Source organism: Chamaea fasciata, unplaced genomic scaffold (genome assembly GCF_029207755.1).
Source record: "Chamaea fasciata isolate MVZ Bird 193981 ecotype frontalis unplaced genomic scaffold, bChaFas1.0.hap1 SCAF_2, whole genome shotgun sequence".
In the NCBI taxonomy this organism is placed as follows: domain Eukaryota; kingdom Metazoa; phylum Chordata; class Aves; order Passeriformes; family Sylviidae; genus Chamaea; species Chamaea fasciata.
This window is the reverse complement of record NW_027094087.1, coordinates 43,318,136-43,343,943: the sequence shown is the minus strand read 5'-3', so window position 1 is coordinate 43,343,943 and position 25,808 is coordinate 43,318,136. Positions and strand designations below refer to the sequence as shown.

The window sequence follows — 25,808 nt, the reverse complement described above, 5'->3', positions numbered from 1 at the left end:
GGGATTCATTTTACAATAAATGAGTAATAGTTTAACACCAGTGCCTTAAGCCGATTCCCTTTCGGAAAGAGTTGTGGCAGTATGAAGACAGTGAGGGGCAGTGCTCATCAGGATGGGTGCAGGGCTCTCCTTGCCCAGATGTCTCAGTGTCCACACTGGCTTTTGGCTGCAGCCCATTTAAAGGACTTCTTGGATTAGGCCTTGGGGTTTGGCAGAATGCAGCTGTTGTTCAGCCATTGTGTATCGCTGATTTTAGACAATAGAATCTCTGCCAAGTGTCAGTCTGGCCAACAGTTTGGGCAACAGCATACTTGAGGAAATCACAGACCAACTTGCTCAGTCTGCTTTGTGATCATTTATCTTGTGTAAACAAGGAGAAAGGCTCTAATGATGTACAGGCTGATGTGCAGCTTCTGGTGCTCTCACCTCTGACAAGGGCCAATGTTAAATATCCATTGGACTCTCCTCCAGGCTGATGCCATGTTTCTTCTCCTGGTCCAGCTGCATCTTCGTGCTGCACAAAGCTGCTGGTGAGGGGCTTTAATCACATAATGGGAGTAACAGTCTGTATTTAGGTATCTTCTGTGCCCATTCTTTAGTGTTTGTGTGCTGGGGGCTAGATCCAATAAAGGATAATAAGCCTCAAGGGCAAGACTCTAAACCCATAAGAGATGGACATCATCTCAGAGGCTTCCTTACCTCTCAAGTGCCTCTGTTCTTTAGACACTGTCCTGCTGACCAGAGAGCTTACCAAACACCTGGAATTTTGCTTGTGCACATCCCAGTACAGCATAACTGTTGGCAGCACTGAACAGGTAATTATCATCATAAGGCACAGAGATGTAGGCGATCCTCTAACAGCTTTTTTCCCCAGCTCAGATCACTAGTGGAGTAGGGACCTCTGACTAACCTGCCCAAGTAGCTACATGAAAAACTCACTGAATAAATATGTGGGCAGTTAGTTATGGGAGAGCAAACAGGTGCATGCGGCTCCATGCATGGTCATAAGGAATCTGGGTCATTATGCTTGCCATAGCTGGCAGCAGCAGGCATATCAAGTAATCTCTTCACTCTAATAGGATAATTTCTGTGCTGTAGTACAAGTATCAAAATATAATTCAAAGCCCTGGAGGCAGAACAAAGCCAGATTTGTTCCTGTTACATCTGGACAGGTGAAGTGACAGTCCTGTCTTCCATGTTGGCACCCATATTGGTCATCCCTCTTAGAGGAGTGGTCCTTACAAACTGAAGCCAATACGGGGGCTGTGCAGATCCCTCCTCACGTCTGTGGTGGGACTTCGTGGAGTTCACCCCATTGTGTCCCACAGTTCATAGAATCATAGGATGGCTTGTGTTGGAAGAGACCTTGAAGATCATCTAGTTCTAAGCTCCCTGCCGTGGACAGGGACACCTTCCATTAGACCAGGTTGCTCAGGGCCCCATCCAACCTGGCCTTGAGCGCTTCCAGGGATGGGGTATCTGCAACTTCTCTGGACAACCTGTGCCAGTGCCTTACCACAATCACAGTATAGAATTCTTCCTAAGATCTAATCTGAACCTACCTATCTGAATTGCATCTTCAATAATGGGAAAATCAAAGCCTAATGGGGAAGGACTATTGAGCAGTGAAACTTCGAGACACCATGAGCAGCCCCACTGGTATTACCCAATAGTTGAGTGGGGTGACTGACAGGCAGTATTCCCAGGCAGTCAACTAGATAAAGCCATTTCCCTGTTGAAAGGACATGGTCACAACAAATGCCTTACTCTTGCCCATCTACACAGCCTGTGTGACATATAGCTGGAGATGTTAGGGTCAGCAGAAACATGTAGGCTCACTGACAGCCATTCGTGATGGTCCAGAAGGGATTTCTAAAGATGTCCACGCCAGTCTTTTTACCTCATGTGCACATCAGCTTTAAATTAAGGTTCTGTAAAGATCTGCAGAATGTCCTAGCTGTTTTCGGTAACCCAGAATTCCTGGATGTTCTATGACCTGTGCTGAACTCTAGTAATACACTTTACAAGAAGATATATGAAAACCCCTCTTGAATAAAAAGTCAGTTTTGTCCATGAGGTAAGTCAAAGTCAATGGAGTTGAGCCAGGCTTTTAAATGTTCCAGTTGTGATTAAGTGGGATTAATTCTCCTAATTGCAATTATTGCTTCTCAAAAAAGTTAAGCTAGGACAAAAAAACTTATCCCTTCAGCTGACTAAAATAATACTGGATCTCCTAGTGGGACTGAGATTCCAGATTGTTCCTCTGCACACCTCCACAGAATGTGTAGGAAGAAGCTTGGTTGGTAGTACCAAAGGTAGCCTGTGCATCCAGGCTACTTGTAGGCCACGAGAAACTCCATAAAGCCCAGACAACCATTGTGCTGAACTGCACAGCTGGGGTGTTAAGTTTTGGGCTTTTCTTTCCCCTCAGTTCATCCTATTTTTTTTTTCTATTTTTTTTTTTCTTTATGATCTTTCTTTCCCCCCCCCAAGTCACTTTTTTTGGTGACTTTTTTTTTTTTTTCTTTCTTTTCTTTTTTTTTTTTTCTTTTTTTGTCTGAACAGTGAAATCTCTGTTTGGGTAGACAGTGCTTGGAATGGCATTTCCCTGGTGCACCTGCAAAGAGAGAGTAACTCAAGGCGGTGCTGCTGTGTCAGTCAGTAAAAGTGAGTGGGAACTGCAGTGGTGAACAGAGGATTGATTCTTCCAAAGGCCAAGAAGCTTTTATTGACTTCTGCATGTGAATGTGTCCTCTCCCAAACGTCTCTCTTGCACAGGGGGCCTTAGAGCAAAACCCCTTGAACTTGTTGACTGACTGGAGAACACCCACACTGCAAGAGCTTTTCAATAGGATTTAAATAATGTCGCCTAAATTGTTTTCTGGTGGAAATAGGCAAAATATGACCAAAATGTGTGGTGCTAATTTATACCAATAGAGAATTTTTCCCTTGTGTTAAATTTTCAGAGAAACACCTTGCAGCTGTTTGTTAAAATAAAACAAAAAGCTTTGGAAGCAAACCAAACCACAAGTGTGTTTCCTGTCTCTGGCCTCCACGATGTAGTGCATGCTTGCTCTGCAGAGAATATTGTCCTTTTGGCTATGTAAAAATTACTTAAGTGCAGCTTTGTTTACAGTTAAGCTGCCAAGCTTCCATCCTGAAAAGTGTGAGGATTTTGTTTTAATGATGCATTTTACCCTACAGCTATGTGATATTTTACTGCCAGACTACAGAAAAGTAGTCTGTTATGTGCCTCAGCACCTGAAACATTTAGTGCAAGCCACCTTAGTCTTCATAATAATTTTTATTATGTTTCTTAAGGTTTTGACATCATGCGGAGATGATACAAGACAATTTTTAGAATCCTATTATAATTTAAGTTGGAACATTTTTCTCAGTATATATTGCATTAAAATGTGCACACTGAGTTTTAGAAGCAGAGGAGTGATATCCAATTTCATAAATATAAGTTTTAGCCTTGATTTCTGTGCTAAAATATAAATGTGTCTTATTTATTTGAGTAAAACTTGCTCCCAATCTCAATTAATATACATCTTCCTTCCATTGCCCAGGCTTGTGCTTACCCTGCCAGTGCTGGAGAGTGGGTTGCAGCACATTTTGGTCCGAAGTCTTTGTGACCCTGTTGGGACTCACTGCTTGATCTTGGGTATAATTTTCTGAGGTCCAGCTGCTTGCCTGGGTAGAGTGAGGACAGCCCTGTGCTGGAGGCTGTGAACTGAGGCTGATACGTGCTCCAGGTCAGAGGACTCCCTATGAGATCCAGAGGCACAGTCCATAAGGGAAAATGCAGGGGTGAGGGGTGACTGCCCCCTATTTGTTCAAATACATTACTTGTAAAAAAGAAGTTGCAACCAGTAAAGGACACTTGTAAAGTAGAATCAGGCATTGTAAAACTTAGCAACTAATGCTCTTTGAAAAACCAAGCAGATCTCAGTTGTTTCGTGGTACAAAAGCTACCGTACCCACAACGGTGATGGCCTAGGGGACTTTAAAGGAGTGCTGCAGAAAATAGACTTGCTATTTCTGGAATGCTGCACTGTTTTCACAAAGTGCTGCTTCAACTGCATAAGATTTGCCAAAGATAACAGCATGCAAACATGCCCAGCATCCTCAGAACGAAGCTCCCTTGGCATAGCAGGGATCAATTGACAACAGATTTTCAGAAATGGGTTGGCAGCCCATGTGATTAAGGGAGTTTTATGCTTGTTTATTAAAGCCCCTTCTATAAATAGTCCGTGTAAGTTTACAACTGCTTACTGACTTCGTGCTGGCCCACATCTTACCTACCACCTTCCTGGAAAACACTCCTACCTTCAAGCTCATACTTTTTGTGCTTTCTTTTGCCCTCCAAGTATAATTATTATTTATTACAATAAAGTGCCATGCAAATGTAGATGAAGTGCATATTGAGGATCATGAAAATTTGAGGTGGGCAGATCCTGAGCATGTGGGTGACTTGCTGAGGGCACTGGTTGTGGTTTGGAGGTAGTGACAGAAAGGAGCAGTTAGCACCTTTAAAAATGCAGAGGATTTTATATCTCTATCTCTATATATATCTATAGCTATAAATATCTCCCTGTCTAAGTAGGGCTCTGAGCTGCAGATAGCTCCGTGTGGGTGAGCCTTGTCTGAGTTACCTTGTTCATGGCAGTGGGAGCTGTGAATGCTCGTCCCTGAGGCCGGCAGGGCTTTGCATGGTAGTGCTGAACAGGCAGTGGAGATGGAGCAGGCCGGACTGAGCAAGTCATGGGAAAATGGGCATGGCTGTTGGCATCCCTTTTTTTCAGCTCCTTACTTCATCTATAGATAGTTTGTGCTGAGCCAGAATCCATCACAAGGACGTCTCCAGACAGCGTGTTTGAGGAGCACCGTGTTCTATCTCCCTGTTTCTTCCCTTTTCCATCTACAGCTGGTTTGAGGGAACGACCAAGAACTTACACAGGGCTTTGCTTGTTCCTCAACTGTTTTTCAAAGACAAAGCCCCTTGCTGACAGATTTTGGAGATAGGTCTGTGAATGGGTGTAGTGCAGTTGTAGCCTCCTTTCTCTTCACGGCCATTCTAGCCTGTGATTTTTCAAGCCATATGCTTTAATAAGCGGCCAGCATAACAGAAACTAAATTTATCAGGAGCATGAACAGGACTATCTCCACTGTCCTGTGTTCAGGCCTGAGCATGGGCAGTTGTTTTCAGTGTACAAGAAAAGCTCTTTCGTTTAGTTTTTCATTCTTCTCCTTTAGCGTACAGAACCCTATGATCTGTTTTGTGTGATTGTTCTGGCAAAGCCTCGGACAATTTTGTCAAGTTGGATAGAATACAGTTCAAGTCACATCCAGATTACCATTTATGATGAAATTCAATGTGTGTTGAAGTCCTGAAGTCTTGACATTGCCCTTTGGTGCACCGTAAGGAGTGCTGCAAGGTGAATCAGTACTCACTGCTGAATTACAGATTTGTTTGGGTTTTTGTTCTACCTTATCTCACCTTATTTGGCGAGCTCCTGCACACCAAATTGGAGCTATTTGCTTTTGGTTAAAGAATTGCTCTCACTACCTTATTAAGTTAATTACCTTGAATGCAAAACACCCTCTAGTCCTCAGTATGGGTAATATGTCTGAGTGTTAATGTATTTCCATAAGTAAACCATCTTGCCTTCCTAGCTCCAGTTAGCAGGTCCTGCCTCATTTGCAAAAAAACAAGGAAACCTCTATTAAGCTCCTATTGAAGTTCCTTCTCACAGGACTCTTTAGGAGCTTAATGGTTGGAGTAGGAGGCATAGAAAAAAAGTGCAAGTATTGTTACCTGATTTCCAATATAAGCTCTATTAAGAAAGTGGAGGAACTTACCTTCTAGATCTTCCTTGCTTTTAGGGGTATCTATGCTGGTCACAAATGACATGTTTTCCCTGACTGATAATCCATTTTGGCAAAAATACGTAATGTGGGCTGAACTGTAGACATTTCTTATGGTGCAGATAGCTGCTGTTTTCTCTAGCCTTGAAAGGATGTGAGTAGCTCCTGCTTCTCTCAGTGGGCTGCTCTAGCTCAAAGCTGTGATTCAGCAATGGTAAAGTACATGCTTTACTGAAAGATGCTGAGGTTGAAAGTTCATTTGCTTTATTATTCCTAAAAGATAAATTGCTTATTCTTTAGAGCCATCCAAAACTGGCCTTTGAGATATACAAAGTAAGTCTGATGTCTCTGAATGCTGTGAGGAAGGTTAGCAGGTGCTCTGCTTGGTGGCCTCTCTAGCCTGGAGCCAAAACAAGGTTAGATTTATGCTGCAAGCTGCAAGCTCTATGCCTGCAGGCAGATCCTCTTCTCTGTCTTCATAAATGACTTGGACGCAGGACTTGAAGGTACACTTATATCAGTTTGCTGATGACACCAAACTGGAACTGTTGACTCCCTAGAAGGCAGAGAGGCCCTGCAGAGAGACATTGGCAAATTAGGGACATGGGCAATCACCAGCTGCAAGAAGTTTAACCAGGGCAAGCACTGGATTCTGCACCTGGGATGGGGCAACAGTGGATGGGGAGTTAGACGCGGGAAAGCAGCTCAGGGGAAATGGATCTGGGAGTCCTTCTCAGTGGCAAGTTGAGTCTGCAGTGCCCTGGCAGCCAGGAGGATCAAGTATGTCTGGGGATGCATCAGAAGCAGTGTGGGCAGCAGGTCAAGGAAGGGGATTCTCCCCCTCTACTCCACTCTGATGAGATCCCACCTGGAGTTCTGTGTCCAGTTCTGGGGTCCCCAGCATAGAAAGAACGTGAACCTGTTGGAGCCGGGAGAGGAAAGCCATGAGGATGACTAGAAGGATGGAACACTTCTCATAAGAAGAAAAGCTGACAGAATTGGAACTGTTCAGCCTGGAGAAGAGCTCTGTGGAGACCTTAGAGCAGCCTTCTAGTACCTAAAGGTGGCCTGTAGGGTAGGTTTCCTTGAGGGATGTTAAGATGCCCCATGCCTGGAAAGATTCAAGGTCAGGTTGGTCAGGGCTTTGAGCAACCTGATGTAGAGGAAGGTGTCCCTGCTCTTTGCAGGGTTGTTGGACTAGATGACCTTTAAAGGTCCCTTCCAATCCAGGCTATTCTGTGACTCTGTGATTGAATGATTCTCATGGATCCCTTCCACCTCAGGATATTCTGTGTTTCTATGACTGATTTTTTGAAAACTGGAAAGAGCCTCTGGTCCTTACTTGAGCTTTGGCACTAGTGGAGGCATGCAGGATTTATACCTACAGTACATATTTGTGAAATGAGTGTAGGCGAAGTTGTTCACTGTAAGAGGAATTTGGAAAGGTATTACGTATGTGTTTGACAGACCAAGTGCAGCCTCACACGTGGCTGGGCTGGTTCAGGTTTCAGCTTTTTGAATAGCTATAATTTCACTGCTCTGCTGATTAAAAGGTGAATTTCTCACCTACATCTTGAGGAGGACTTCAGAGGTTAAAAAGAGAAATGGCATTTTATTTCAATAGGTATCAGTTGTGCAGAGAGCACTGGTGCTGCATCTTAAGAGGAAATCGACTTCAGTGGCTGCAGAGAGATCATCAGTGGAGAAATGTTGTGGCAGAGAACAATAACCAAAACAATGGAGTGAGGTTTAGGATGGAGCATGAGGAGTCTGTGAGAGGGATGTCATATAGCTGACGTACCTGCAGAAGCTCATTCCAGCTTAGCTACCTTGGAACTGGTTGTTCCCCCTAAGGCATCTTAGAGCTTAATCTAAACCCAAACCTAATCAGTGATAGGCTGAAGTCATCATCAGCTGAGATCAGGGGAAAGCTTCCTGTTGGAATAAATGTCATTTGGATCATGGGTTTAGTAACCACTTAGCATGGATTGATAAGCTCTCCTTCAAAAAGTTTATTTTCTTTCATTGTTTTCACTATAAACAGAGAATAAAGCTGATGTTCCATTAACACCAAGAATAAACATTTTGTGGGTAATGCCATTCAGGTAACAGCTTTATTGGAAACCCCAAGGAAGCTCTTCAGGGGGGAGAAGTATTTTTTATGTTTCTGTGGTTTCTGGTAAATACGGGACCAATGAAGTGAGCTCTGATGTTAGCTTTCACACCGAATGCAGCCAAGATGTGTTTTTCAGTATTTGGCTGACTAATGTAGATTTCACCCTCATATGTTTCACCTACAAAATTGAAGTGGTCTTTTAAATCATAGTGTCTTTTGAGTAGGCACAGAATGACTATTTTGGTTAATTTGAAAAACAAGAGGTATAAAAATTCATGTTCTGGAAACACCCAGAGAGAAATCTTCAATTATCTTTCTACTAATTTCATCCAGCACAGTGTTTTTAGTCTTTTCCTGAAGAGCTCAAGAATACCTCTGTAGATACCCTTAAATTACAAAATTTTCTCTTTAGTTAAAATCCCGCATGGAAATTTCAGACCCCCAAAATAGTACTTTTAGAAAAAAAGTGTTCACTTAAGACTACAGGTTTATAATGGCAATGCCATCGAAACATCAGTGTCAGCCTTGCTTCCTCACAAAATGGAACATGACTGACTGCTGGCTCTACAGGATCCTCATCTAACCTCATCTTTCAGGAATCAGTTCACAGTTCCTTCTAAACAAACCTGGATGACAGCTTTTTTTTTTTTCTGCCAAAATGAAAAGATGTTACTGTGTGGGATTTTTACATGTGCTAATCATAAAGTGATTTTTAGGGAAACACAGGAAAGGCAGAGAGAGCCCTACATCACTGACTTTCATTTTTTATTTATATCAGAAATCATGTTGACCTGAGTTTTGCCTAATTCTATTGAAAGGAATTTTCAAAGAATCAGTATTTACATACTTAGCACTTTTTCAAAATTAGACCCATCTAATGGCCAGAAAAATCATTGAGCCATTTAAAACTGAACTGCAAAATCCTCTGTCATATAAATCCCTATGCCTGAGGATATTGCTGATCTGCATTTTCTTCAATGTAACGACACTTGGGTTTCATTCATGTCTTGTAACAAAGGAACATTAATTGAGGGGATCAAAAGCCTGCTTTCCAAAAGACATTTTTGTCACTGCTGACATGAATTTCCTCCATGTTCCTTGTTTCTGGGGCATTAGAAGATTCTGGCTAAATTAATGGCTTTGATTTTTTTTTTCACTTTGAAGAAAATATTGGCACCTCTTTTTTTTTCTTTTTTTTTAATAAAGCTTATCAGGTAAGGTCTAATATTAGTGTATGTATGTAAGAATGTTTATTAGAGTTAAGCCGACAGATGTGTTTGAAAGGCACTGGCTCAAGAGACAGTTCAATTTGCTTGACCCTGCTGGCATTATTAAGCCTTACTACACCTTCATTTGTGTCCAACGTGGCAAAGATTTTGCTTAGTTTAATTTGAGAGGCTCCGGGGCTTATGAATCATGATGTAGAAAACGTACAAATAGGAATAATCAAACAGAATTGCCTTTATGGAGACATAAAAGCCAGACCTTATGATTGTTAGAATGCTTACAGCAGTGTAACACAGAAAGGGTTTTCTTCACAACTGTTGTTACTGAGTTCAAGTACAAGTGAGCATATCCCTCATTTAATCTTTGAGGTTAAGGTCAAGCATGGTTTTCACGCAGGTGGACTCATCAGCATTCCTGAATTCTGCTTAAGTTTCTGTGCCAAGTGCTGCTAGGGAGTTAATGGAATGGAGTCCCAGTTATCTAACAGCCATTGATGAACTGGTGAGGTGGCAATTTCTAGTCCCGTGGGAGTGGCAGGGTAGGAGAGGTGCTTGCTGTTCCCCTGGCTCCTATTGCTGGGCACACAGCGTGTAACCCTTTTTCCTGGACCAAAACTCCTCCCTCTGCTTTAACCTCCATACTCCCGGACACCCCTTCTGCATAGGAATGATCAAATAACTTAGGCTTGCATTATTCATTCTGTAAGTCATTCCTCTTATTTCTCTCTTACCTGAAGGGGTTGGTAATGAAAGACAAGATTAAGTCAGAGTTTAAGACAGAATAAGTTCAGGAACTCTTTTAAAAACTGAAGACGCCCAGCCAGAAAGGGGAATCCAAGGCCAAATCCAAGGCCCTTCCCAGCAGGTAGAGATCCTTGGCAGCTCCTCATACGTCAGTGAAAGTGTGTCCTGCTAATGTAGGCCAATCTTAGAGCTTATCCTTTCTCTCCCAGCTGTCAGGATTTTCTAAATAACTTTCTGCATAATCCAGCCACAAGTATCAAGGAGAGAAGGGTCATGAGTCATCCAGGCTTTAAGAGATGTACAAGGTTTGCGACCTTCTTTGACGATTTCCTGTGCTTGCTCCTGTTTTCTTTCCCCCCGCCCCCAACCCCGTTTGTTTTTTGTCTTTCACCAAATAAGATCCATTTCTTCTCCCAGAAAAGTCATTAGGTGTTTGTCATCCATTCCAGTGGGATCAGGAATAAACTGGAATTGCAAAGCTGTTCTCTTCAGTTTGCCGTTGCCAAGCTGATCCTGCCTGATAAGTGTTAGCTTAATTTTTTTTTTAACAAGAAAAAAAAAGTAAATACATTTGAATAAAAATTGAACTAATTTGTTTTGCCAGAGGGAAATGGTTCATTTGGAGGCATGTCTTGGGAAAGCAAATAATTGAAAAGTTGGATTTTAGAATCATGAGTAAAGATACTGATGGTTCCTGGATTTAATCGAGAAATTCATTATTTGAGGTACACCAGGGTATAGGAGACCCAGGTTCAGTTCTCTCAGCTTTGTGTGAGAACTTGAGGCCATGCCTCTGGCTTTCCAAGGGAGAGCCTGACCTGCTACTAGCTTCTAGGAAACCCTAAAGAAGGAGTGTTCTCATCTCAGACTCTCACATTCATTTGGTTTGGCTCCATGTAGATCCTCATTTGTTAGAGCAAGGCTCAGAAAGTAGGGGTATCCTGTCTGGGTAAGTAAGCTGACCATCATGGTAGAGAAAATTATTTCTGCTTCAATAACAATTCAGCTGCTTTATGTAGAACAGTTAGATCAGGAGAGTTTGAGAGAATCATGTCTCCACCTTGGGCTGCAACTTATTCAATACCTCCTTAGAAAAGATCATTGTCTCCTAGGAGAGAGCCTGCTATTTCCTTTCCCTCACAGACTTGGGTTTGGATTACCCAGCAGCCTCAGATGAGCAGAGCTATGCTCCAGCCACACAACCAAACATGCAACCTCCTGTAGCAGGAGCTTATTTCAATGCCTGTGGGTTGTGTGCTGGGATAGAGAAAGGCTGAGCAGCCTTCTTATGTTGCATCCAGTACATGGCGTGTCTCTAGCAAGGTTCAGTAACACCTAATATTTTTCATTGTTTCTGAATGATTTCTATAAATGGCTTTTAACCCTGAGTGTGAGTCCTGTTCTGATTAAGGTGGGTGTGCAGTTATCTGTTCATCGTGCGTATGTGGCCTACAGGAGATGAAATATTTTCTCTGAGACTTCAATACAAAGGGAAACAAATACGAATAGCAAAAATGGGGAGGGCTGTGTCTGTATGATTGTCCTTTGCTAAATGCTGCTGATGCTAAATGCTACAGCTTTTACAGCTTGGGTTGTAAAGGTTCAGTGAGGACTGTCCCTAACAGATTTTGTGTCAGAATCTGGCTGCTGAATTATCCTGTAAGTGCCTCTCATCTTTCACTGAAATGTGGTCAAATAAATGACTTTTTGGCAGCAGGTATGGGAAATCACTGCCTGGTTCTCACTCACAGGCAAGTAGCTGATTTGCTTTCCTTCATTCCATTTATTTTATATCCTTTTGCAGGGAAGGTTGCTTGTCCCCTGTCAGCCCAGAGGCATGGCCCCTTGTGCAGTCTTTCATATGCCACAACCGAACGTTCATCCTGGATGGCCACGTGCAGCTGAAGACGAGTCTGCAAACCCAGGAGCGACACCTTTTCCTCTTCACAGACCTTCTGGTTGTTGCCAAGTCCAAGTAAGTATGGCCCCTCAGGCACTGCTCCTGCAAAGCAGACGATTTCTTCAGCGGAACATAGCATGGATTTCCAGAGTGCTTTTTTTAGTAGCAAATCTTTCCTAAATCATAAGCAAGCGTTTTATTTTGACCTCTCCAGGGATCTTTGAAAGCCTCATAGCCATAAAGGAATTTCAGGATGCAGCATTTTATGGAAGTATCAGGTATTCTTTGATATGTTTCTTGTTTTCTGTCATCTTCTCCGCTTACGGAGTGCAGTGTCACAGAAGACTCATTGGCACTCAGCTATGTCCAATGTGCTACCTTCAACTTCTTGTTTTAGACAGGTCATCTTCAGCCCTGTGGGGTTTGGATATCACCAGTGGTTGTGTTGTTGAGGGATCAGAGGTTTTAACCCTTACCTGGAAGCTGCTTTGATACACACCAGGGATGAGTAGCAGTATAAAAGTAGAGATTGCAGGCGGAACTTTGGTGTCTGTCTCTGTAGGTTGTCCTGTGCCAGAAGGAGCACGGGGAAGGGGAAGCCATGCTGAGCAGTCTGGGTAGTGTTCGTGTGTAATCAGGCTTGCTGTTGAGCTCTGATTATTCACTCTACCATTCACAATTAAATCACATTTACAAGCTGTGTCTAGCATGCCAGCTTCATGCGGCATTTGTGGTTTAAGGCAATTTTAGAGGGTGCTTTCACTTGTTGTTATTGGTTATGGAGAAATAATAATAAAAAATCTTGATGTAGCTTCACTCTCTGTTAGGCACTGTGTTGTGGTTTCACAGGGTGGGCAGTCTCAGTGTGAATCCTGGGCTTTTGCAATGTGTCGTTTTGCTTAAGCAATTGTTTCAGGGGCTTCTGGGAAAAGCCAGATGAAATCTGTGTTTTCTGTAGAAATCCGAGCTGTGTCTATTTGAATCACACATAGTAAATATAACCCCCCCAGCTGAACTCCCTCACTTGATGTGGTGTGACAACACAGAGGATATTTTACACAAGACATGTTCTGCTATGGGTGGGTGGAGAACATAAGGATATTTACGGGAAATCTTGGTATTCTACCAGCGCTAACAGTAATAGCATTGTTCCTGTAATGATTTTTGTTTGTTGCTGGTTTAGGGTAGAATTCATCTCACCTAATTTCAGCTGTAAAATGAAATACTTGCAATTTACATAGGTTTCTGGGTTCCTCTTACAGTCGCTGAGGCAAAACCAGCTCCTTGCTGTGGCAAACTCACCTGTGCTGAAAGAGCATTGATAGTGGGTGAGGGGAGTCCTGCTCTTGGGGGACTCTATGTCTGTCCACTGGCTTAGCTCCTAAATTGTAGAAGAGTACAGTCAGGAGGGATAAAGCCCCCCCCGCCTGGTCAGCCTGCTCAGCACAAGCTGTGTTACAGCCCCGGGCTGAGCTGCAGATTACTGCAGGTTTGGCTGGATCCCAGTGGGACTATTTGCATAGGAAAGCACTAGTTGGTGTAAGCACACAAAAATCTGGTCCCCAGGGAGTAATAACAGCTCCTACTGCATGTGATTTAATGTGGTGAAGAGATACAATGTTTAAAAAAGGTGGAAGAGAACAATTTGTGCTTTTGCATGTGAAAAAGGGGTGGGGGGAGCAAGTCTTTGCTAGAAATGGTAAAAATAGTATTTTGAGTGATTTTACTTCATGTATTTTGAAGAACTAATTGGGATGTTCTCTCCACAGCTGCCCTGTCAGCAATTAAAGCATCAGAGCTGTCACTAATGAATACTACTTAAAAATCAGCATTTTTAAAGCTATCTCACACTAAAATGCCAATGCTGATTCCTAGAAGGAAAAGCCGAATGTGTGTATTGCTGTTTGGCCGTGACTCTTGATTGCTATTGACTTTTTAATAGCTGGTACAGAATCAAAGCCGTAAGACTAGGATGGAATTAATGATACAGTTGAATCTGACTTCAGAATTATTCCTTGTGGATAATTCTGTCTTAAGTAGTTTTTCAGCTTGGGGCACATGAACCCCTAAGGTATCTTGGGTCCAACTGGGCCCCGTGCGGGTGTGATCTCAGCTGCAGGTGACCAGTCACTGTACAAATGGAGCTCATGTACAATCACGCTTTGTATGAGCAGCAAATGGGTACCAGTTTTTCCTAATGAGAACAAGTATCTTGTGTCCTCTGAGCTTGCTGAGTAAACTGCTTGTACAGCACTGAGCTCCTGCATAAAGGCAACAAATTGGCATTGCTCCTGTTGGAATTTGTGAGGGGTAAGTCCTCTCCATAACTGGTCTATGTTTGACTCTGGACAAGGGGCCTGTGGGTTCATTTTTTGGTACTTTCTAATAATTTCTGAAATACAAACTCCTATGGTTTCCTATGGTGCATTATACCAGCTTATAAAAAATAAGAATGATACTCACGTGCTGTGCTCCTCTGCTGCCCTGTCCTTCACTACCTTATGTGAGGGTTAAGTTACTAATGTCTTTATTGCAAGAGTTTTTCTAACTAAACCAAAGTTAAGTATGTAAATTGTTATACTCTTTTTTAATAAATTGATTAGATTCCTCACAGAGAGTGTATGTTTTTATTTGGCAGAGTAAATATTTCAAGGATCTGTGAGTTCAATGATGAAGGTGTCTCACGTAAGTTTTTGTGTGGGAGACACAGAGAAATGGTTTCCTTTTCCACCTTTGTGATGTGCACCTGCTTACATACACGTGCCTGTAAGGGTATTTTCCCGAAGTGGCTGGACATAGAAATTAAAGGCTGAGTGCATACATGGAATTATGGTAGCAGTCTCACAGTAGATCCATAAATGCTTTTGTCAGATGGTTCAGTTAAGGAGATTAACGAATCTAGAGAGAAATTAATCTTCCATCTGTTTTTGGCTGCAAGGTATCCAATTGTAAGTAAAAGGAACTGTGTGTACTCTGCAGAGGTGGCATTACTTGGAGCATGTCAATATCTGCAGCATTGTTCTTCATGATCTTTCTGTTGATTTCAGTTGATTTGGGATCTGCCTGATATTTACAGTAACATTTGCTGGGGGACTTCCTTAAAAAATAAACAATACTCATTAGATTGTTACTGTACCCATTTTTTAAATGTTCTGTCATGCTTCTTCCTTAGTCAGCAATATGTTCATTTCTAAAGGTAATGCTTTGGCGTTTAAATAGAAGACCCATGTTTCACAAATCCTGAGAAGCCATGGATTGCATAAAGGACATGGCAGATAGGGATAAAATTATACTTCAGGCTCTTTAGATGTTAATGGAGGATACTGTTTCAGCACCTCTGGAAACCAGGCCATTTGAATACTGATAATAGCTGAAAGCTGTGACTAGACATGGCAAACAGGGTAAGAATATAGACTGGAGAACATCGTTGTGTTTCTGCCAACACCCTGCTGACACCTGCTACTGGCACTGTAGGGATCTGGATTTATGGACTGTAAATATTTAAAAAATGAACCAGCATGTAGAGTGTTCAATGTACTGGGTAATGGCAAAAAGAAGTTGAGGAGAAAGGGAGGGTGAACAGATTGATTTGGTGGAGTCAGACCAGACATCCACTTATTAACGTCTACATTAGAATTTACAGCTGTGTTTTTTGTAAATCTGAATTTTCACAATTCATTCTGTGGTCAGTCAGAATACAATTATTTCTGTATTCTTGACAGAAGACCTTACTTGTTGCATAATAAACTGATTTGTTAACAAGCATGTTGAAATATGCTCCTCTACATCAAGTTTCTCTTCGATTGGGTAGCAAAATTTAATTAAGAGAGGTGAAAAGTTCAGCTGATCAGGAGACACCATAGCCGTAGGTTTGATATTTACTGATGGTTCTTTCTTAACCTTCCTCTGAATGTGCTGCACTATCCCACCACACCTGTTAGCACAATGACAGCTGGAAAACTCAGACCAGACAGGTTCATCTATGTCCTCTTTAACACCACGAGGTTCAAGTGCTTTCATGTTTCAGACTGTACTAGTTCAGTCTGTATTAGTTCAGTCTGTCCGAAATCAAATACCTTATAAATGAGGCTAATCTCAGAGAAGGTAGTCCAAGTGTACCAAAGCTCTAAGAAGCTGCTTACCTGGCATATTTATTTATAGAGCACTAATTACCATAGTGCCCAGCACCCCCTCCACATTTGCAACACAGTGGTGAGCTGATATGCTCTTGTTTTCAGGGAGGGGATGCTTTTCCTCCAGCCTTTACCTGCTGGCCCAGGAGAACCATATCTCAGGTAATTCTACAAGGCTTGAAGTGAGTGGCTGAGCAGTGCTACAGAACTGGATTGACTTTGGGAGTTTTCACTTGTATCTTACGTAGCACTAGTGCTCACCAATCCTACAAAGGAAGAACTCTTATAAAGAGAAATCTATTGGTGGAAGAAAAGTGTTGAAGTTAAAATGTGAAATTCTGTAAATTTGACCTTTACTCAATTGTTTAGTAGCAAGAACATAGGAAGGGCCAAATTTTTTAAAATTGGGAAAATCAGGTCTCTTCCTTGTAGATTGGTAATATTTTGAGAATGCGCAAGGTCTTGGCTCATTCGCCAAGTGATGTGGTCCTAAAGTTACCATGTAGAAAGTTTGTGAAGGCTGTGTGGTGACCTGTGCTGTAGTTAACACAGATGGCAATTTTCTGCTTGTTCTTTCTTCAGGTTTGCTTCATTTACCCTGGCCTAGTTGTCATTACTTAAACTCATCATCATTTTTGACCCTGACAATAAGCAATAGAACTGTATTGTGAACTCCTCAATGGCATTAAAGTTGCTGAAAGGAGACTCAAGTACAGGTGGCAACCTTTGCCTCATAGCAAGATTTGGAAGGCAACTCTAGACATGGACAGCTTTCCCCCGAGAAAGGGGATGTCCAGGGATGCCACAAGCAATCTGTTTATCCCACAAACAAGAGATTTGTTGAGCCCATTTAAATTAAAAATTGGTATGTTTCTATATGCAACCAATAAAACATTTTCTTTAACTGAAGCAGAAGTGCTTCTTCCATTAGTTCCAGTGCAAGCCTCATGTGTGCTTGAAGGAAAAAAAAAACCCTCTAGTTGTTAAATCTGTCTTCTGTGTTTTCATGTGTGTGACACATCTGTGAATTTCCATCTGCAGGTCACACTCTCATTTCAAGCTGAAGTGCCAAGCACGTCTCTGTGAGATGTGGACAGCATTTTGTACAGAAGAAGTCTGTGAAGGTAGCACAGACCCAGACCGGTCCTTTGTTTTGGGCTGGCCCACCACAAACTGTGTGGCAAATTTCAGGTGAGAATGAGATATGTTTTATTTAATAAGTTACCTAAATGTTTCTGGGCTGGCGGGTAATCAGACTATCATGGATGAGTTTCAGCACCAGTGAACGTGGGGGGCAGGAACTTGCTGATTCTTAAACAAGTTCCTTCTGCTCAGAGCAAGTTGCCCCCCACACTTCATTTTCCATCTTGCTTATAATTTCTAAAATTGAGAAAATATGTGATTTGGCAAAGCACTTTCTGTGCTGCAGACTTGCTCAGTGGAAATTACCTGTTTTTTGTGTAATTTGACAAACACCTTGGCTAATTATTAAGATGAACTACAAATATTAAATAGCCAAGCTTATGAAAGGATCAAAAACACTCTCATAAGACATTTTTAAACAGAAAGCCATGTATTGGACGTAGCAAGAAACATACCATGAAATACTGACCTTGTCCTATTTCTCTTTTCAATTTAATTGTGCCAGAGAAAATGTCAAAATCCCTCTTAAAGCAGAATCTCTGAATTTTAATAGAGAGAAAAAAATTTGGTCTGTCTTAGTAGCATTGACTGTAAGACACATAAGTACTGTAGAGGTAATTTCAGTGATTAGGATAATTTTAGTCTCAGCGGGAGGGCTCTTTCGTCACTTTGGATGAGGGAGGGCACCATCCCCCTGAAATGCCAGCTGCTTAGCCACATTAATTTGCCTGAGTCTTAGAAAAGGCATTTTCTTCTTTATCAACACAGAGCAAAAGCTGAAGTATCTGGCTTAATTTCTGTGTCCCATTGTCTGCACCTAAGGACAATGTTGTCTACAAACTGCACTCTCTTGATCTGGTTGTGCTGTTTATGTTTTTTATACTTAATAGTCCTGAAACAGAGATGAAATTTTCTGTTGATTTTCAATTGAAATCTTGCCAAAAACAGGAACTTTGATCTAAAGACAGTATGTGATCCTTTATAGATAACTGAAAGTAGTTGAATAGGAAAGCAATGGTTTCAGTCAAAAAGAGCTAGAGATTTTTCAGCAGTGAAATTATTTGATGTCTGGAGGTACACAGAAAAATCTCAAGTGCCATGCGTGAGTGCACAGATGTCTGTCCAGCAGAACGGAAACAACCAAATCAGAATCATATTTGTAACATTTATAAAGTGCATTTCCTTCACAGCATCCTTGAGTAGGTTTGTAGTTCCCTAAATGCCTGCTGTGGAAATTTGAAAAGCTTGATTTGCAATAGGAGCAGTGGGAATAGCGGTTAGATCTGGGACAGGATTTAAATCAAGAAAGTTGAAGCAAAATTAGGTTAGGTTCCTTGAATTGTCACATTATTAGCTATGTTTTACTGGACAACTTTGTATCCTTCCAAGTATACACGTGAGGTAAAGATAAATGAGATAAGCCTCAAAATGTCCAAAGTTAAACCCTACTAACTACAGTGGGCTTATATGTACTTTGTGATGTGCTAATAAAAGAAGCAATAAATAAGATAATTAGAAGAGTGAAAGTGGAAAGAAATATGTGTACCTGAGGAAATACCTTTAAACTTTTGAATTAAACTCTTTTTTTAAAGTGCCCTCCTCTTCTATTTGGACATTGCTTTAAGAGCTCAACACATTTCCTACCAAATTCACCGGTGAAGCTTTCCCTTCAGTAGCAGAAACTGGTAACTGGGGCTTTTGATCTCCCTGGCAGGCTTTTCAGTTGACTTTGCAGGGAAGCAAACTTCTCATTCAAATCTGGATAAACCTTTTAGTTTTTGTAGGTATTTATGAAATTGCAATCAAGAAACAGTCCACTCCATTGTGGTTTGTAGAAGGACTGTTTTGGTATTAGAATGATGGCTGATTTGCCCTGTTTTAATTCTTTCAGGTCTGCAGAACAAAAGGAAACGTGGCTGTCTTTCTTGCAAAGGTACTTTATTATATCAGCATATTTTTCCTTCCCAACAAAGCAGCAAGACCATCTGCCACCATGGCTCGAGTTGAGCCTGGAGCTCTTTCCATGGTGGCGGCATTCAAGCAAGCTCAGCTCAGAAACCTCTGCTCTAACCTGTTTGCTGCTCAAGGCTGGCTGTATTTTGTTCTGAAAAAAAATGTCCAAAGCTGGAGGGTAAGGTGGGAGGGTTTGCATAAATAGAGCTGTCTTATTTCATTCAGTGTTTGGACAGAAAACTGCTAGTGATGGTTCTGTTTTCTGGTCGCCCAGTTCTTCTGGTTGAGGCTTGTGTCTTTACCTGATTCTTCAGAGTACCTGGGTTGTTTAAATCATCCTTGCTGGGATGATTTCCAGTTCACTGTTCTCCCGTTCAGTCCTTTGAACTAGGCTGTACTGCTGTAACTGATTCCAGTAGGAGCCTGTAGTGCAGACTGAGGCATCAAGATGAGGAGTAGTTTTAGCTTGATTTTTTTTCTCTTCTTTTCTCTGCAATGAACTTCAGTACAAGAGGGCATTACTGGGGGCCCTTCCAGATACTGCTTGATGCTTTCTTGTCCTCAGAGATCTTTCCACTGCAGTACATCTGCAAACAATCTCCTTCTTACCAAGTTACTGCTTGATTGCTGTGTAAATCTATGTCTTGCTATTTATGTATGCAATATTAAAAATTTACTTGTTTTGTACTTGCTTTGTCAGTCGAATAAGAGAAGAGAAGGAGAAGGACAATCCTAAAAGCATTCCTCTGACGATAATTGCAAAGGACGTGGGAACTTGTGCATATGTAAGTGTTCTTGAGCTAAACAGGGTCTAAATCCACATCATCTATGAGTGCTATTCACCTGCAAATCCTTTGGATATTGAGAGGTTTCCTTTGGCTTGCCATCTCCTTTAAGGATTCAGCCCCTTAAAAAGGCTTGGCATAGACAGCCCTGAAATGTTTGCTCTCTGTCTTTAATACATTATTTCCATTTTAAAGGCAGGGTGCTTGGTAAGAAATGCTGGTTCTGGCCCATGAACTAAAGCCTGTACAGTATGAAGTCCCAAGAAACACCTCTAGCTGAATTTATGCATAAGCATCTCCAGAAATGTCAGTACAATGTTCCTTTGTTTGTTTGTTTGTTTGTTTGTTTGTTTGTTTGTTTGCAAAATTTGTCTAACCCCACAAATGCCTTCATTAAATTCTGCAAGGTTGCAGTTGTTTTATGGTTTATAATGATCTTAAGTTAGGAAAGTAGTATATGAGAACACCCTGAAATTGCCTTAAGCATGTTAATCATCGAATAATTGATGTTGGTGAATTTATAGGCAAAGAGTATATGGTAAAGGAAAGTCATCCATAGCATGATTTTTACCTTTTTTGCTATATAATTTCTAGCCAATTTAAGCTGAATTCTTGTACATATCCAGTTCCGTAGAGATACCCTAACATTCAGTGATAATCAATCCATTCTTCCTCTGCTTTTTGTCTTTTCTTTCTAACTGTGCTTGTGACATCTGTATTTCAAGCTCAGAATCCTAAGGAGCATGGGCAAGGGCATAAGAGATTTTCACAGAAGTTAGATTTCACTGTAAGTCTTTGCCCAACAATGACTCTCCACTTAGAATTCTGTATTTGCATAAATGTAAGCATAAAGGAATCTGCCTTTTTGGTTTTTTTTCCCCCTAGAAAATCATTATTAAGGTAAACAATGATAGAATTGCCAGGTTGCTAAGACAAAAGGTAATAAGCAATACTAATTGTTGTGACAGTTCAAATCCAGGACTGCAGATCAAGGTCTGCTCAGGTGTAAAAGTCTATAAATCATACATTCACTCAGGTATTGCAGTCTTGTACCAGGGTTTGTTGGGGCTTTCTGCAGTGTCTTTTTTCCTTAGCTATAATTAGCTCTTTTGCCATATATGGTCTCTTGATAATGACAGTCCTAGGAATGACATATGGTAGTCTAGATATTATCGGTAATAAAACAGAGGAGGAGCAGATGGAAATTTTGTGATGCACATAGTTCTTATGGTGCTGTGGTTCCTGTGCTCCAGCAGCTGGAGATGCCTAAGAATTATTTCATTTTTGGACAGTAGGGAAGGCTGAACACAAGGCACAAACTATATTCTAGCCAAGAGCAAAACCTATGCAAATGTACTGACCTACTCCTGAGAGCCAGATGTCATTGCTTCAGGCGAATGTTAAATTTTTTATGGTATGAGCGTTCAGATCTGTCCTGAAGCAAGATACACGGTATTCTCACAACTCTCCTTTCATTGCCATGGCAGCTTGTTACTGTCAGGGTCTTACACAAAGGTACAGCTTAGATCTTTTTTAAATGCAAAAATATCAGGGGTTTGTTTCACCTGAACATCTTATGGCCAGCATAAAACTGACGTGCTACACAAGGTGCCAGGGTGTTGCAAACTGTCTTGAGACTGGCAGTAAACATCCACATCCCAGCTCTGCTTCCCTTCTTTGGGCCATCAGGTGGGACTGGGTGGTCTGTTGCAGTGGGCTTGCCTTTGTTCTGCCAAGGCTTTAGTCTAGCTGTGAATCAGCTGCAATCCACAAGCTGTGTAGCCCTGGAGGCAGAGCCAAGCCGGTCCCTGACAGGGGCTCAGCGACCTGTGCTTGGCGTGTGGGAGGTGGCTGGGAAGCGAGGCCAGCGTGGCTGTGCTGCTGCAAGCATGGGAGCAACCCATGGAGCTGTGCTACAGAGCACTGCCCAGCATACAGGAGCTGCACTGCTGCCAGGCAGCAGGTGCTGAAATCTCACTCTGGAAAGACTGACTGCCTGTGGAAAGTGGCACCTTGGCTGACACAAAGATTGGCACTTGAGCTGGTCACCATAGCTGGTTACGAAGTGGAGTCTCTGCTGTTCCATGCTTTTCCCATGCTCCTATCAGCAGATTCTGGAGGATGCTGGAAAGGTCGTGTTTTAAATGGATGGAACATTACCAAGAGGAAGTGCTTCTGGTACTAAGCCAAATCTTGCTTTGAGAAATCTATATAGAATGTGGGAAAGGTTATAGGGATGAACAGCCTGTGTACAACACTTTCTTACCATGGAGATCTTCAGTTGAAAAGGCCAGAAATTAACAATTGTTATTTCACTGAAAAAAAACTCCCTGAAATGTTTCATTTTTCAAAGGACACCTCCATGCTTTTAAATTAATCAAACCATTATGTTTCCCTTATGCAGAGTCTAAAAGTGCAGTTAGTAGTTCTGACTTTGTGCATATTTTAATGTGGAAGTTCTGTCGCCAGTAATTGTCATAGTCTCTCTTCTGATGGAGCTGTTGGGGAAGCAGGAAGCAAATACGGAAAGTATGTGACAAAGAAGAGGAATCAAACCTTGGTCTCAGCTGGACCTTTATCTATGTAGTATAATTTATTTATCAAGTAAAATTTTAACAGGATATTCTAATTTTTTCTAACAATGAATTATGCAGAGCTACTGCACTTCAGATACTCTTTGCAAATCCAAACTTTTAATGTCACTTTCCCCTTCTTCTTTTTTCTGTTCACAGTCAAAAACCCTAAGTGTAACCAATGTTGATACAGCAAATGATGTAATTCTGATGGCCCTGCAGCAGCTGGGAATTAATGTAAGTTCTTGCACCAGTTTTAATGAGTCTTTCTTTGTAGTTACTTTTAACAATCAGATCTTCCTGTGCACTTTTTCCAAGTTTTAGGATATGAACATTAATTAAATCCTTTAACAGAGTAGTTCAGAGTTGTTGAAATGCAGCAGAAGTGCCTTGTTAACATATAGACCTCCAGAGATTATCAAGTGCCTTAAAAGTTTTGAGCAAGCCTCTCATCCCTGTAAGGGATCAGTCATGTTTCAAGTTGCTTTTAAATCTCTTTTGCTGATGTCTAAGGGGAGATATCTTGACACAAGAAGTGAGAGTTTGATAGAGCTCCTTTTGCATGCTTCAGTGTGAACAAGAAACCTGCTGGCCTGCCTGTTAATTGGTTTCAAAGTCTGCAAGCATGCATGATCAGCTGTGTCCCCAGATTGCACTGCTCTCAAGTGTGTCAGTCAGGTACTCTAAATATCCATGGACCTTTGGAGTTACGTGAGATACAAATGCAACTAAGTGATTGCGTGGAATCTGAATGTGCCCAAATTAAACAGTGTCCTGAAACTGTTTTGGAAGAAGGCTTTAACAGAACTTATGATGATGCAGGGTAGTGTACCAGACAGATGCAGTGATCCCTGCTAGATCAAGTACTGCCTCAACTGGCTTCCTTTGCCCTAAACCAGACTAGGTAATGCCTCAGGTGTAGTAGAGGATCAGTGCCAGGGACAAGAATTCTGGCTCTCTCACTGTGTTTCACAGCATGGCTCCAGCCAAAACCAGTGATCATGTAGAAGCTCCTGGATGACAGCTTTTTAACTGGTCTAACAGCTTGCTGTTTGGGTAACAGGATTTTATAAAATGTTTTACTCGTGATGCATATGTTGATCTCATTGCATGGAATCTGACAAGTCTTTCCTTACCACTGCCCTGAGTGTGAAGAGTCAAATACAATGAGCAAAATGCCACTCTTATGCTTCCCTGGGGCTTCTGGAGACTCACAGCAAAAGTTGGAGTAACCTCAGAGTTTCCCTTCCACAGCATCCATTATCCCTAATTTATACATGCTTTTAATGCAGGAGTCTATTCTGCTAGCTTGGCATTTCCCAGGCAAAGCAATTTGTGTCTGCCCATCTTGTTATGGCTCAGACATCTCATTTCCACCAGGGCTGGAGTCCTGGCTCAGAATCCAGTAGTCCATTTAATTAAGGAATCTCTCGAGTCGATAGAGAGATTGCAAGGTGAAAAGGATAAAAGGTGAATTAAAATTAGGATTTTAATTGCAGACTGTCTCCCCTACTCTGCACCAAAAATCAGGAGACTAAGTGCAATTAGAACTGCAAGTCTTTATTGTGATGTGCTTCATTTTTACCCATTTTGTGGGTGTCATTTGCGCTTCCTCACTTTGTGTACAGAAAAAAACAGGAAAATGGTAGTATTTAATGAGAATACTTTGTTTGAGATTAGCAGGAGGATGAGCTGGTTGGGTTTCAGCATTGTGTTCTTTCATATGTATCACAATCAACCTTTTCCTCCTCTTTACATTTTCATTTCAAGTGGAAAAAAAATGAAAGCCATCTGAAAGATGTAAAATCTTGCCTGCAGAATTATTTGCCCAAGTAATGTACTACATTTTTTCACTGCTTTTTTATAGCAGAAAGCCTTTTTTTCATTAGAGGCATATCATAAGATTAGCCATAAAATCAGACAAGCTAAATAAATTAAGCTGTAGCCTGTATATCAGTCAAAACCCAGCCCCCTGGTAGGATTGTTCTGGCTATAAGGAAGCTCTGCCTTACACACTGTATCAAGGTTTTTTATTTCTGTCCACAGAGAACCACTTGAAAGGAGCTCCATGACTTTTCAATGGCAATTACAAAAACTACATTTCACATATTGTGTGATTAATGGGGCTATTACTTTGGCTGAGTTCACTCTGGTTTAACACATCAGTGTTTTTTCCTCTGTGGTTTCTCTGATAAAATGACAGCTAGCTCGTGCAAAATGGCATTGATCATCTGTTCCGAATTATCAAGTGGGGCAGAAGGAAGGGCCTTGGGTTTCCCAGCTTTGTAAGTACACTTGCTGACTTTTCTGGGACAGTCACATTTATCCTGACAAATGGCCTCATAAAGCCATAAAGGACAGCATTTGCAGTTGGGGATGAACAGCCTGCCTCCTGGAACCACGCTTACTGGCTCTTCCCTTCCCCTGCTTCCCCTTCACAGCAACGAACCCTTTCATATATGTATGTGAAAGGAAAAGCAAATACCCTTTCTTGTGCTCTTCAGCTGTATTTATTTGCTCCTGGCTGCTTGCCCGAGGCATCAGAGATGTCTCCAAAGCCTATTTATTTTCCTTCTGCCCCCTACTAGCTGATTCAACAGCAGTGCTAATATGGGCCAGAAAGCTCTGGCAGTCAGAGAGCAAACTGCAAAGGCTTCACTGGGTGTATCAGCATTACATCAGGTGCATACAGCAAGTAGGAAGAGTCTCAAAAGCCTTAGGAACACTGCGTGAAGGTCCAGAAAAGGCAGGATAATAGGCAAGTCTGTTCAAATGGAGGTAGGAATTAACTTTGGCTCTAAATGGGTGCTGTCCTGAGGTATTTATCACTTTTTATAGCCAGAAAACTTTTAGATTTTAACTATCCTGATTTAGTAGTGTCACCGAAAAGGGATTTAAGGTAAAATAGATCACTTTTAATGCAGTGTGTATTTATCCACTTTCTATTTGGAGCAGAGTAGTGAAGTGGGCTCTGACATCCATCCCTCTGCTGCCAGGAGGCACTCCAGTCTGATGGAAAGAACAGGGGGCAAGCCTCCACCTTCTTCTTTAGAAATGATGGGCTCCAGCACCTCTCACTGCTCAGAGATGAACCCAGTTCACATAAACCACATTGCACATGACAGACACACTGCAGGAATTTTACTTGTGGCAGACTTGGGTACTGCAAAAGTAAAGGGGATTCCTTTGACCCTGCTGGCAAGGTGTAGATTATCCATATAATGTGAGAAACTTTTAAGTGAGCTCCTGTCGTTAATGGCTGACAAACTGATTCTTAATTTTGGTTTTAAAGGGGTCAGAAAAAGACTACAAGCTATGGGTGATTTCAGGAAGAGAACACGCTCCTTACCCTCTTATTGGTAAG

General features: G+C 41.7%; 1 protein-coding gene across 2 annotated transcripts in view; it reads left to right on the top strand.

Annotated features, from left to right (window-relative positions):
- Positions 1-25,808, top strand: part of ARHGAP20 (Rho GTPase activating protein 20) — a 57,802-nt gene that overhangs the window by 15,735 nt on the left and 16,259 nt on the right. For both annotated transcript variants that reach the window (XM_066175810.1, XM_066175811.1), the window contains exons 3-8: positions 11,762-11,932; positions 17,032-17,181; positions 19,025-19,066; positions 19,787-19,871; positions 22,604-22,681; positions 25,737-25,803. In XM_066175810.1, the coding sequence (XP_066031907.1) occupies positions 11,762-11,932; positions 17,032-17,181; positions 19,025-19,066; positions 19,787-19,871; positions 22,604-22,681; positions 25,737-25,803 (593 nt within the window). The remainder of the gene's footprint in view (positions 1-11,761; positions 11,933-17,031; positions 17,182-19,024; positions 19,067-19,786; positions 19,872-22,603; positions 22,682-25,736; positions 25,804-25,808) is intronic.